General features: G+C 60.9%; 3 protein-coding genes across 8 annotated transcripts; 1 reads left to right on the top strand and 2 right to left on the bottom strand.

Moving 5' to 3' along the window:
* Positions 1-320: 320 nt before the first annotated feature.
* Positions 321-2523, top strand: RNF26 (ring finger protein 26). Its single transcript, XM_059070616.2, has one exon. It carries the CDS (start codon positions 321-323, stop codon positions 1620-1622), a length of 1302 nt encoding a protein of 433 aa, XP_058926599.1. The 3' UTR covers positions 1623-2523.
* A 1631-nt stretch (positions 2524-4154) lies between these two features.
* C1QTNF5 (C1q and TNF related 5) lies at positions 4155-6629 on the bottom strand. Of its 6 annotated transcripts, none has more exons than XM_067039137.1 (3): positions 6008-6258; positions 5390-5821; positions 4155-5083 (listed from the first exon to the last, which is right to left on the bottom strand). In XM_067039137.1, the coding sequence occupies exons 2-3, from the start codon at positions 5769-5771 to the stop codon at positions 4566-4568; spliced, it is 900 nt and encodes a 299-aa protein (XP_066895238.1). In that variant the 5' UTR covers positions 5772-5821; positions 6008-6258; the 3' UTR covers positions 4155-4565. The 6 variants fall into 6 exon arrangements, 5 of the variants coding, with proteins under 5 accessions (XP_066895238.1, XP_058926600.1, XP_066895240.1 ...); XM_059070617.2 differs by having other exon boundaries at positions 5976-6258; XM_067039139.1 differs by having other exon boundaries at positions 5390-5680; positions 6008-6257.
* A 242-nt stretch (positions 6630-6871) lies between these two features.
* On the bottom strand, positions 6872-11741 carry MFRP (membrane frizzled-related protein). Its single transcript, XM_059070612.2, has 13 exons — positions 11518-11741; positions 11291-11393; positions 11066-11176; positions 10816-10977; positions 10469-10682; positions 9921-10051; positions 9667-9792; positions 9362-9438; positions 8835-8983; positions 8199-8329; positions 7922-8053; positions 7199-7326; positions 6872-7108 (listed from the first exon to the last, which is right to left on the bottom strand). Exons 1-13 carry the CDS (start codon positions 11569-11571, stop codon positions 6884-6886), a joined length of 1743 nt encoding a protein of 580 aa, XP_058926595.1. The 5' UTR covers positions 11572-11741; the 3' UTR covers positions 6872-6883.
* Between the last annotated feature and the right edge of the window lie 263 nt (positions 11742-12004).

Raw genomic sequence — 12004 nt, forward strand, 5'->3', positions numbered from 1 at the left:
TGCCACCACCAGGCCTCCAAAGCTGAGGTTTCTCCTCCAGCCCGGGATCACCTCCACTTTAGAGATGTTTGGGCTCTTTCCTCCCAAAGAGCCCGCCTTCAAAACCGGGACACCTGGACCGGCATCTGGCCCCCTTTCCCTCCCCTGAGACTCCACTTCCTTCTAACCCACTTCTTCCTCAGATCCTCCCTGTATTGGAGGCTGCTCACTTCTTTCCAAATTAATCCCCGACCTCCTCCTTCCCCCAAATATTGACAGCCCTGACACCTCCCTCAACCGGGAGCCAGACTTCCTTTTGGACTAACCCCCATAGCCCTATCATGGAGGCTGTGTACCTGGTAGTGAATGGGGTGGGCCTGTTGCTGGATGTGCTGACCTTGGTGTTGGACCTCAACTTCCTGCTGGTGTCCTCCCTCCTGGCTTCCCTGGCCTGGCTCCTGGCCTTCATCTACAACCTGCCAAATACGGTACTGACTAGTCTTCTGCACTTGGGCCGTGGAGTCTTGCTGTCACTGCTGGCCTTCATCGAAGCCGTGGTTCCCTTCACCTTTGGGGGCTTTCAGGCCTTGTGTACCGTACTGTACAGCTGCTGTTCTGGCCTGGAAAGCTTAAAGCTCCTGGGGCACCTGGCCTCCCACGGGGCGCTTAGGAGCCGGGAGATCCTGCACCGGGGTGTTCTCAATATGGTCTCCAATGGCCATGCTTTGCTGCGCCAGGTCTGTGACATCTGTGCCATCACCATGAGCCTGGTGGCCTATGTGATCAATAGCCTGGTCAACATCTGCCTCATTGGCACTCAGAACCTTTTCTCCCTGGTGCTGGCCCTGTGGGATGCAGTGATGGGACCGCTGTGGAGGATGACGGATGTAGTGGCTGCTTTCCTAGCCCACATTTCCAGCAGTGCTGTGGCCATGTCCATCCTCCTCTGGACCCCCTGCCAACTGGTACTGGAGCTCTTGGCCTCCGCTTCCCGCCTTCTGGCCAGCTTTGTGCTTGTCAACCTCACTGGCCTGCTGCTGCTGGCTTGCGTGCTGGCAGTGACAGTGACTCTTTTGCACCCGGACCTCACCCTGAGGCTGGCCACCCGGGTGCTCAGTCAGCTCCATGCCCGGCCATCCTACCACCGGCTCAGAGAGGATGTTGTGCGGCTCTCTCGCCTAGCACTGGGCTTGGAGGCCTGGCGCCGAGTCTGGAGCCGTAGCCTGCAGCTGGCGAGCTGGCCTAACCGGGGAGGGGCCCCCGGGGCCCCCCAGGGTGGCCCTAGGAGGGTGCCCTCAGCCAGGACCTGGCGACAAGACGCTCTTACTGAAGCTGGGCCCAGATCAGAGGCAGAAGAAGAGGAGGTCAGGATGGCCAGAGTGACAGCTGCCCGGGGCCGGGAGAGGCTCAATGTAGAGGAGCCTGTAGCTGGGCAAGACCCATGGAAATTACTGAAGGAGCAAGAGGAGCGGAAGAAGTGCGTCATCTGCCAGGACCAGAGCAAGACAGTGCTGCTTCTGCCTTGTCGGCACCTGTGCCTCTGCCAGGCCTGCACTGAGATCCTGATGCGCCACCCTGTCTACCACCGCAACTGCCCACTGTGCCGCCGGGGCATCCTGCAGACCCTCAATGTCTACCTCTGAAGACTCCCTCCCCGTCTGCCCACCTCTCTACGCTCCACGCAGCCACCTGCGCTAGGACAGCATTCACACCTGATCTCTGGGTCCCAGCCTGAAGCCCCTCCTGCCCCTATGGCCGTCCTGCCGAGCCTCGAAGCCATACGTCCAGGACGTGGAGATGGGAAGCTGGAAGACTGTGGCTTGGCTGGGGGCAGGGTTACAGCTTATCCTTACCCAGTGGGTCCCTGTGATGCCGAGGGTGGTGAGTCTGTCACTCTGCGAGGCCCTGAGACTGTTCTCTGTGGGCTCCCCTCCAGCTTGCCAGGGCCCACCCAGATGCCCGCATCTGGGGCTCCCCCTCTCCGCTTCTGATTGTTCTGTTGGGGATTTGCAGGTTCTTTCCCTGCTCCCTTCCCACTTCCTCCCCCGCTTCTGCAGCCACACACATCAGTGTCATTTGGGTGTTTTGGCAACTCAAGGGCCTTGGAATGATCTTGAACATTTGCCTTCAGCTGGAGCCCCTGTGCTCTGGCAGGCTTTGGGGGTAGGATCTCTCAGGTGCCCTTAGAGCTACTTCTACCAGTCATGATCTTATGAGGCTCCCTTCTAACCTGACCCAACAGCTGGGATAAGAATTAACCCCCAGGTGTGTGTGAGTTTGCACCTGGCTTTGGGACCACGTGTCCTCTGACACCCCAGCACCACTGGGAACCACAGGGGGGATAGCCAGATTTCTACTCCTATCCCTTTCACTCTCCACATCGCAGAATGAAATGGCATTCTGTTCGTCTCTCCCTGGCATCGGGGAGGGCAGACTGTGCACATTTCACTAGGGTCCAAATACAGAAGGGGCCAGGGCCGAGAGGCATGCAGCTCCCTGAGGGGTCTGTCTGGCCCAGGATCCAATGAATGAAGTTCTGTTACAGCTCTGAAGGCCTCTGTGTGCATCCTTGCAAGGGCGAGCCGTCGGTTAGGGTGATGGATGCTGCAGCAGGGTCCTTCAGTCCTGCTGGAGTCACAAGTGTGGTTGGTGGGGGACCTGGCAGAGAGATAAGATAGGGTGCCTTGGGGAGAGCCCCTGCCAGGTGTGGCTGGCTTTGCTTTCACCCTGTCTGATTTGTGTCCTCTCACGTGCACAGCTTTTGGAAAGCTCTCCTTATCTTTTTTATCTTTCCGGAATTAGCCCTAGGAGAGAGGAGTGTGAACTTGTTCACCCTTTGGGTCAGCCCTCCCAGCTTTCCTCTGGTGCCACTCTTCCCAGGAGGGAGCTTGGGGTTCCTGCTGCCTGGAGTCCAACCTACCCTCAGATCCCTGGAGTAGTTGGTGCTTGTCGTGTCTCTTGGCATAGAGTGGCGCTGTGATGGGCTGGAGTATGGCTGTGGGGCCTCCTGGTGGACAGCTGGGAGGCCTGACTCTAGCTCACTGGGTCCAGTCGCCACGTCCTGGAGATGGATATTGGTCATATCCATCCTCACATGACCTGCAAGAGAGGGGGGGACACTACCCCATAATTGTATGTTAAATATAGGAGCATGATGCCAGGGACAGCCTTCTGGAAGGCGGTGGGGGAGGGGAGAGCGGTAGATGGGAAGAAACTCCGAGGAGAGGCCCCTCCACTTTCTCTTGGGTTGAGAGCCTGAGCTGATGTGGGCGGGCCAGGCCGGGTTTGTTAGTCATCAGGTCGGGGGTGGGGCAAGGAGAGGAGCCTCGGAGGGGCTTTGCGGCTAGCCTCAGACTGAGTGGTGTGGCCCGGCTCAGTGAGTGACTGTTCCCCACATCCACCTTGGAGTTGGGAGGCCTGAGGAAGGGCTCTTTTTATCCCTTCCCCCAACCCTGGAGAGGGAGCTGAGCATGGGGAGGCTTGGTTCCTTCCAGTCTCTGTTTAATGTGAGGATAAACATTTTATGAGAGAAGATAAACTTCCTGAGCGGGGAGCAAGTGACCCCCTTTTCCTCCACCCCCATCTGGAATCCCACTGGCAGATCTCAATACTCTTCCTTCCGCTAACCACCCTAGCAGTCAGGAGCTCAGCTACCTAGGGTCATTGCTGCATTCTGGAACTGGGGTGCCCCCTCGTGGCCATCTCTAAGGTGACATCTCTAGACATCCAGGGACACTCCACTCCCCTGGCATGGGGGACAGAGAAATAGCTTTCCAGTCATCTAGGGACCAGGCAAGTAGCCAAAGCAGCCATGAATGAAAATCCTGGCTTCCTTTCTGTTGGTCAGGGCAGGGATGTGTGTAGTCAAGTTCCACCCAGTTCATAAGACATCTCTTTGAGTTAGAAAAAGGGCTCCTCCTTCTGGGTGGCCAAAGTCTGACACCAGGACACCCTCCTCAGCAGGGGCTCCTGTTCACAACCTCCACCGCTTACGCAGCAGGTCTGTGGAGCGGCCTCTCCTTCACCTGGGCCTGCTTCCTATATCTCCTGACCCATAGCTCCATCCAGCCCAAGAGCCCTCCCTTCTGCCTGAGCACCCTCCTCCCTCTTCTCCCCATTCTCAGAATCAGGGCATCCCCACCAGTAAAGAAGAAAGGCTGAAGCCAGTAAGAGGGTTTTTGTTGTTGTTTTAAGATTTATTGAATGATCTCTGAGAAAAGGGCCCAGGAGCAGGAGGGATGAGGGAGGACCCAGAGAAGCAGAGGACTAGGAAGGGAGCACCCCACCTTGGGGTCCTGGGCCAGAGCAACTGCGGGGACTCAAACCTGCCAGCACACTGCCAGCACGCTGCCTGCCAGCACTCCTTTGGTCTAGGGCAGAAATCCAGCCACTGCCCCGTGCTGCCAGCCCTGATCTCAGCCTCTGTCCCCATCCCCTGCCGGCAGCAGAACGGAGAGGCCCCCACCCCACCTCCGCGGTCATTCACCACATTCCAGGGGGGCCAGCCCTCCTGGATGATGTGGCTGTCAGTGTCATGCCCTCCTGCCCTTCGAGTGAGACAGCGCGCGCTCACTTTCCAGTGGGCATCAAGCAAAGACGGGGGAGTTGTGCCAGTCAGAATACACTAGAAATCCAGAGAAGGTGCTGTCTGTCTTGATGCTGGCGTAGATGCCAATATAATCACCCACGCCCACCTGTACCCACACCTGGTCTTTGGGCTCCAGCCTCACCATGGCGCCCCCGGAGAGCGAGGCTGGCTTGGGCCACCCCCCGAAGAACTGGAAGAAAGAGGCGATGGACTCTCCATTCTTGACCAGATCGAACTGCAGGCTAGCCCGGTAGACGGTGGCGTGGACGGCGAAGTAGTAGACCCCGGGCACCTGGCAGGTGAACTTGCCGGTGACGGCGTCGTAATGTCCCTGCTCATTCACCAGCACGCGGTCGAAGGGTAGGGGCGCGTCCGACGGCGGGGGCACCCGGCTCTCTGAGCGCTTGACGCTGAAGGCGGAGCGCGGAGGCACAGAGCACTCGCCTGCTGGCCCGGCCGCCCCCACGGGGCCTGCTTCTCCTCGCGGCCCGGGCTCCCCACGCGGCCCCGGGAGGCCTGCGGGCGTGGGGGTGGTGGGAAAGCGGAGCAGTTAGGGCGCGCCCGCCGCGGGCCTCCAGCATCCTCCCTCACCCTCCCAGCCGCCCCTTCCCGGCAGGGGCCGCCCTGCACCCCAGGACCCCCTCCACGCTTCCTGCAGGGCTTGGGGCCGATCTGAGGGTCCCAGGGGTTCTGGATCCCGCAGCTGAGTCCCTCTCTCCTCTCCCGGCTCCGGCCGGGTCGCACGCGGCCGGGGGCGGCGCCCCCTAGCGGCAACCCCGAGCCCCGGGCCCCCGGGGGGCAGGAGCGGGGCCGCACTCTTACCCGCCTCCCAGCGGAGGCGCTTCTTACCCGGCCTCCCGCCCTCGCCTTTCGCTCCCGGAGCCCCGGGCGCGCCATCGCGGCCGTCGCGGCCGTCGCGGCCGGGCAGACCCTGGCTGCCATGGTGGCCTGGCGTGCCGGGAAGGCCGGGGTGCCCCGGGCACAGGCTGGGGATCTTGTTGTCGTCCAGCGGGGGCGAGCCGGCCGCCAAGCCCAGGAGCAGCAGAGCGAGGAGCGGCCTCATGGCGCTGGCACGCGGAGCCCTGACGCCGCGGGCCTCTGGTCGTCTGTGGGCTGGGTAGGACAGGAGTCGGGACCCAGAATCCTGGGACCTGCCTCGGTCCCCGCCCTGGCGCAGCCGGCTCGGTCCCCACCCCACTGCCATGACCCTGAGTGAAGCTGAGTGGCCTCGAGGGGACGAAGAAGGTGGCGCCCCTAGACCCAAGAACCCCAAGAGCACTGCGTAGGGGGAAGGAGAGGCCGGCCCTCCCCACCACCACCACCACCCCGGGCCGGAGCCCAGTCTTTCCCACAGTCCCCTCCCCCATCCCCATTTCCCCGCCCCCCCCCCCTTCGCGACCAGACTCACCCCCCTCCGGGCTCCCGGGGCTGCTCGCTCACTCTGTGGCCTCCTTCGGGGCCCTCGCTACTCCGGACTCTCCAGTTGACCCCTGCTTGCTACCTTTCTTCCCTGCGCTTCTCTCTAGCCAGGCGCCCCCTGCCCTCGGCGTCCCCCTGGTCCCGGTTCGTTCCTTGCCGGCTCTGCTCTGCTCCTCCCAGACTCCAAGAGGAAACCAGTTGTTCGGGGGCCAAGAGCCCGGGCCGGGAAATAGCAGGGAAATAACTCGTGGTGTCGCCAGGCGGCCGGCCAAAGTTTGGTGGAGAAAGGAGGGAGAGATTTGAGGCGGGCGCAGAGAGGCAGAACCATGAGAAACAGACGCTCAGGGCATCTACAGCTCCAAGGAGCTGGAAGGAGAGATGGTGCCACGACGGAGATCAAAGACAACGCTCTAGTCCAGGAGAAATAGAAGCTGAGAACCGAGGGTGGAGGGTTCTAGAAGCAGTAGACAACTGGATCCCCAGGACTCAGAATAGGGCCTGCCATATGACTAGGCACTGGATACATTTTTTTTTTGAATAAATGAAAAAGTCAGAAAGCGGGTGGTAGAGAGCCTGAAAAAGTAGATGGAGATGAGGAAGGTAGAAGGTAGGAAATTGGGGTCAGAGGCTTGGGTGGGAAGCAATCTAGATTATCACTGGTACAGTGTGGAGTCAGGCCAGCTGTTTGCAGCAGCTGGAGCAAATAAAAGGGTAGGGAAGGATCTGGCAGGGTGGGAGGGTCCCGTTAGCCCCGCTGAGGACTCCTCTTCTCCTCCCTGGGAGGACCCAGAGGGGATGGGCAGAGTCCCATGCTGGCCCCCTTCCTTTGCTCCCCTGCCTGCCCACCCTGATAGGCAAAGGAGGATGGGCAGCAGAGGGCAGGGGCCCGCCTCAGGGTCAGGGCTGGGCACAAGCCTCCAGGCCAGCTGCCTCAGGCAGCCTGTTGCAGTTAAAGGGCCAGGGGGTGCCCAGTAGTGCCAGGCCAGACTGGCACTGGCGCTCTGCTTCCTGGCAGACAGAGCGGCAAGGGGGAAGGACACTGCCTAGTGGGGTGCAGTGGGGCACAAGTAGCCCACAAAGGAGCCTCCGGAAATTCTGGTAGCAGGGCAGGCTTGTCAGGCTCTGTGGAAGGAGGAGACCAGCCCTCAGGTGCCCTGCTCCCCCAGTTCCCTCCCCTCCCTGGGGGTTCCTCCTTATCTCTCCCTGGAGCACCTTGTAACCTCTGAGGACCTCCACTACCTCCTCCTGGGTGGCCATGCCCACCCAGATGTTAGGGAAGGCCGTGGTGTTGTAGCCCAGACCGATGCACATCTCCACCTGGACAGGCTCACAGGCCAGCTCTGCAGGGGTGGGAGGGGAGGGTCACTCTGGGGAATACTCACTGGCTGTGTGAGCTGGGACAAGTCACCTAAGCGCTCCCTATGGGTCAGACGGGGAGAATCAAAGGAGATAACACAGAGAGATGCTTTATCCATGTCGAAAAATCCTGTTTTCCTTGAGAGCCTACTCCAAGCATCATTCGCCAGCCCTGGGCATCATGCTGGCACCTCTATGATCTCAGGGAGCTAGGGGCACCAACATTGGCAGGACCAGGGCATCTGGAAGGAGCTCCCCCCGCTCTCCGCCCATCTCCGAGGTGGGCCCTGGAGAGGGCCTCTCTGTGTGACAAGGCTGGACGGGCTCTTGAAGCCTCAGCCATCAACTCCCAGATTCCCATTTCCCTCGGGGGTGACACTAAGTACCCCTGCCACCCCTGGGGGAGAATCCCTCCAGTATTTGGTGGCGTGGTCCAGAGTCAGGCTAGCGCGCCCCCCACCCCATCAGGGAAGATAGGGATGGCTGTTATGACGCGTGCCGGTGGGTTTCTAGGGTTGGGCACCCAGCCCACTCAGGCCTGCCAGCCCCGCTTGCGGTGCCCTGGGGCAGGCTCCTCACCTGGGGGTGGGAGCAGGGGGCTGCTGCAGTTGTCATCGCCGCTCTCTGCGCAGTCTCTCCACATGCCACACATCCACTGCAGATGCTTACACCCTCCACCCCGGCAGGAGAACTCTCTGGGCCCACAGGGCTCTGCAGGCACAGGGGGCATGGTAGTGCCCCGGGACATGCCTGCACCCCCATTGCCTTCACAGTGCCCTGACCAGGGTCCAGGGCGCTTCCCTGTTCTCCTGGAGGCGTCTCCACTGCCCACACCCACTCGCTCAGGGCCACCTACTCTCTGTGGCATTGAGGGCCCGGTAGGTGGCCGAGAAGCCCCCGGTGCTGATGCCATGGTCTGTCCTAAAGAGCACAGCCAGCTGGTGGTGCGAGGAGATGAGGCGCGGGGGCGGCTCTGCTCCACAGAACCTGCCCAAAGCAGACAGCAGTCCTGGCACGGGGCCCCCGCACCGGCTGATCGAGCGCGCACTAGGCCTCCCGAAGATGCGGCACGGAGCGGGGTGCTCTGGGCGATGCCAGAGGGGATGGGAGGCCTAGTCACTGACTCACGGGACTGGTGAGGAAGACGCACATGTTCAGGAGACAAAGTACTAAACAAATGAAACAAACTGCTCGAACCTGAACCCCTTCAACCTGGGGAAAATCAGTGAGGGTTCTGGGGAAGCTATAAATAGACCGGGCAGGTGGGAGAACTGGGACGGGGAGAGCCTCTTGGAGGAGGTGATGTAAGGAGCAAAGATGAGAGGGACAGGTACGGAGGTCTTTTTCAGGGTGACAGTGAGGAGACCTGCAGCTTGGCGCAGGAGAAGACAATAAAGCTAGTACGTGCGTGGGCCGGTTTGTAGGAGGCCTTGACGTCGGACTCTGGAGGATGGGGTTTATCCTCAGCTCCTCCCGCTGGCTCTGCCAGTACCTGCCCAGGAGGCTGAGGGCCCCTGAGTTGCGGGTCTCATATACTTCCACGTAGTCAAACTTGCACTCGTCCTGAGCTTCCAGGCTGAAGTTTTGGAACAGCAGTTCAATGCCATGGCCAGCGGGCACCGAGATGTGCCAGGTGCAAAGCTGGGGGAGGGCACAAGTGGAGTAATTTATGGGTTCCTTCTTCTGTCCCTATCGGGGCCTCCAGGCTGAGCCCCAGGTGGGCTTCCCCCTGCTGCAGGCGGGGTAGGGAGTGGGTGGGCCCTGCCCACACCACTCTCATCATTGGTGGTGGAGGTGGCGGAAGGGCCTTTAACTTATCTGGTCTCAGAGATAAGCTTACCCAGCACGGGAACATGGATACCTAGGAAGCACTTAATAATGTTCCCTTCCTGCCTGCTTGATCTCTGACCTTCCCAGGTACAAGGCAGTATCTGCCATGCTGTTCTCAATCGCACTAACCCAGATGCTCAGGTGTGCCCACATGGGCTGCACCACTCTCCCTAAGGAGCGCTGGCTTACCTGTTGGTGAGGGTACGGCTGCAGGTAGCTGGGAGCAGAGAAAGTGCCCTGGAGCCCAGTCAGGTTCCCCCCACACCCTGTAGAGAGGAAGAGGGGATCATGAGTTTGCCAGGGTCTGTGCCTTTGCCTGGTCGGGCCAGCAGGGATGGCAGAGAAGAGGTTTGGCCGTGCCCGTGGGGAGACAAGTTCTGGGCCAGAAGAATGACCAGGCAGGTTTGGAGCTGGGCCAGGCCTGGGGAGGCCAGCCTGAACCTGGATCAGATGCCCGAGGACAGTACCCACCCTGAGACTGGCCAGGCCCATACCCGAGAACTTGGCGCTGCAGTTGGCCTCATCACTGCCATCAGCGCAACTGGCAAAGCCGTCGCACACCGAGTCGGGTAGCAGGCAGACGAGCTGGTCGCAGGGGAACTCATCGTGGGCACAGCTCCCTGGGGGCGGGCATCTGGATTCAGAACCCCCTAGAATCTCTACCCCTTTTGCAGGGCTGGGAGTGGCTGGAGAGGGGGTGAAGCGGACAGTTGACAGGTAGCTGGGGACCTGGAGGGAAAACACTCACCATGACCGGGGGCCACGGCCTGGTACCAGGCACGGAAGCCAGATCCTTCCACGCTGCTGTCAGAGACGAAGGCCACGCGCAGGTGGCTGGTATTGGTGTTGAGTGTGGGGGGAGGCACCCTCCCACACACTCTGCAAGAAGCCAGATTGGGGGTGACGGAGGCTCAGAGCTCAGGGCCAGCCAGAGTGGGGCCTTCTTGGGCCCTGCGGTCCTCTTTCCTCAAGCCCCGTCCTGGGGACGATGTGTCCAAAAGGTTCCCTTCATTTCCAGCAGAGCTCTGACCTCCCTGGCTCCTGCACGTCCATCCTTGAGGCATTTATCCATGAAAAGATATGTGGGAGCTCCAATTTCCAGATTTGGAAACCAAGGTCAGAGAGGGGAAGTGACCTTCCCAAGGTCATATAACAAGATGGTGGCAGAGCTGGTCCCAGAGGCCAAGTCTCTCCGTTTCCTCCCAGTCAAGAATTTCCCACTGCAGTTCCCTGGTTCTGCCCTCCAGACAGTTTGTTCAGGAGGGGGTGGGATCTCCTGGGGGCAGAGGGACCCACCTGAGGAGGGGACCTTCAGGCTCAGGGGAGATTTCCAAGCGATCAAAAAGACAGGAGGCCACACTCTCCACGCTGAGAGCTTCGATCTTGAGCTGTATTGCATGGTCTGTGGCCACTTGGATATGCCACACGCAGTGGGCGTTGGGTGGGTAAGGGTCTGGGTAGTCGGGGCTGCTGAAGAAGCCCCTTGGGCCAGGAAGGAGACCCCCACAGGCTGCAGGGACGGAGGTTAGAGTTCAGAGGTCAAAAGGAAAGAGACTTGTTTTTACAAGATGCCTCTTCCCGGCCTCGCCTCCCCGCTACCGTCTTGGGCCCTTCTCCAGGAAGATCTGCCCCGTAGTACTCACTCGACTGGGGTGCGGGGCTCATGCCTGCCTCCGGTTGCCCTTTAGGGGTCCCAGTTGCCTGAGAGGTGGTGGGGGTGGGAGTTGGGGTGGAGCCAATGGTGGTGAGGCCTTGGGAAGGCAGTGGATGACGGGAGGCCCCGGACGCAGGTGTAGCCTGCAATTCTGGAGGCGGGAAGACGGGGGAGTGGGATTCAGAGGCGCTGGATCTCTTGCAGGGCATGGGAGACTCATGGAGGCCTTGGGGACTTACGGGCCAGGATGATGGCCACCAGCAGCCCAAGCAGCAGCAGCAGGCCGGCCAGCAGGAGGACACACAGCCAGGAGAAGGGGCAGTCAGGCTGCAGCCCTCGGGGACGCCGACCTGCGGGCAGGCGGGCTGGGGTTTGGAGAGCCCTTTCCCTTGGACATCTCTCACACAGCCCTTAGCCGCTGGGCCTTTCTGTCCTACCCCCCGATAACCCCCTGAGATGGTTACCATGCCAGGGAGCTCGGGAGCTGCAGCTGGTGTCCTCCTGGAGGCTGGGTAGGGGGCAAGGTGGCCCTGATTCAGGCTCAAAAGCAGGATTGCAGAATTCAGTCTGAAGGGAGAGACTTGAGGGCTGAGGGCCGGTGGCAGCACTGCCTGGCAGGTGTGTTCACTGGGCACTGCCAGCCCTAGGTGGGCATCTGGGTCTTGTGAGAGTGGTCCTGTATGACCCTTACCTTGCTCAGCTCTGTCGCCTCCACGCAGAGGATGATGTCTGAGCAGTCCTTCATGGCTCTAGGCTCTGCATGGCTTTCTCGAGTCTCTGCAACAGCCCAGAACCCCAGAGGGCCCGCTCCCTGCCCCCAGGCCCCTTCTCAAAGGGGCAGCCTCTGCTCCCTGAGGTCGAGGGCTGCCAGGCCAGACCAGCTCTCCAGCTGCCCTGGGAAGACTGGTTCCAGGGTGGTTCCGGCTACTGGCTATTCTGTCTCTGCGTGGGGGAAGGGACAGCAGCCAGCAGGAATCCGCAATGGCATGAAATGGTCCCTTAATCCAACTCAGCTGAGCTTGACGAGGTTGAGACCCTGGCGCAGAACAGCAGCCCTTAAAGGCGCAGGCTGAGAGCACCCCGAGGAGGCTCGATGCTCTGTCGGGGGGATGACCAGGGAGCTGGCCACCCCCTTTCCGAGCCTCACTGAGGCGCTGGGTGAGTGTCTGAGGGGTGCT

This window comes from Kogia breviceps, chromosome 7 (genome assembly GCF_026419965.1).
Source record: "Kogia breviceps isolate mKogBre1 chromosome 7, mKogBre1 haplotype 1, whole genome shotgun sequence".
NCBI classification, from domain to species: Eukaryota; Metazoa; Chordata; class Mammalia; order Artiodactyla; family Physeteridae; genus Kogia; species Kogia breviceps.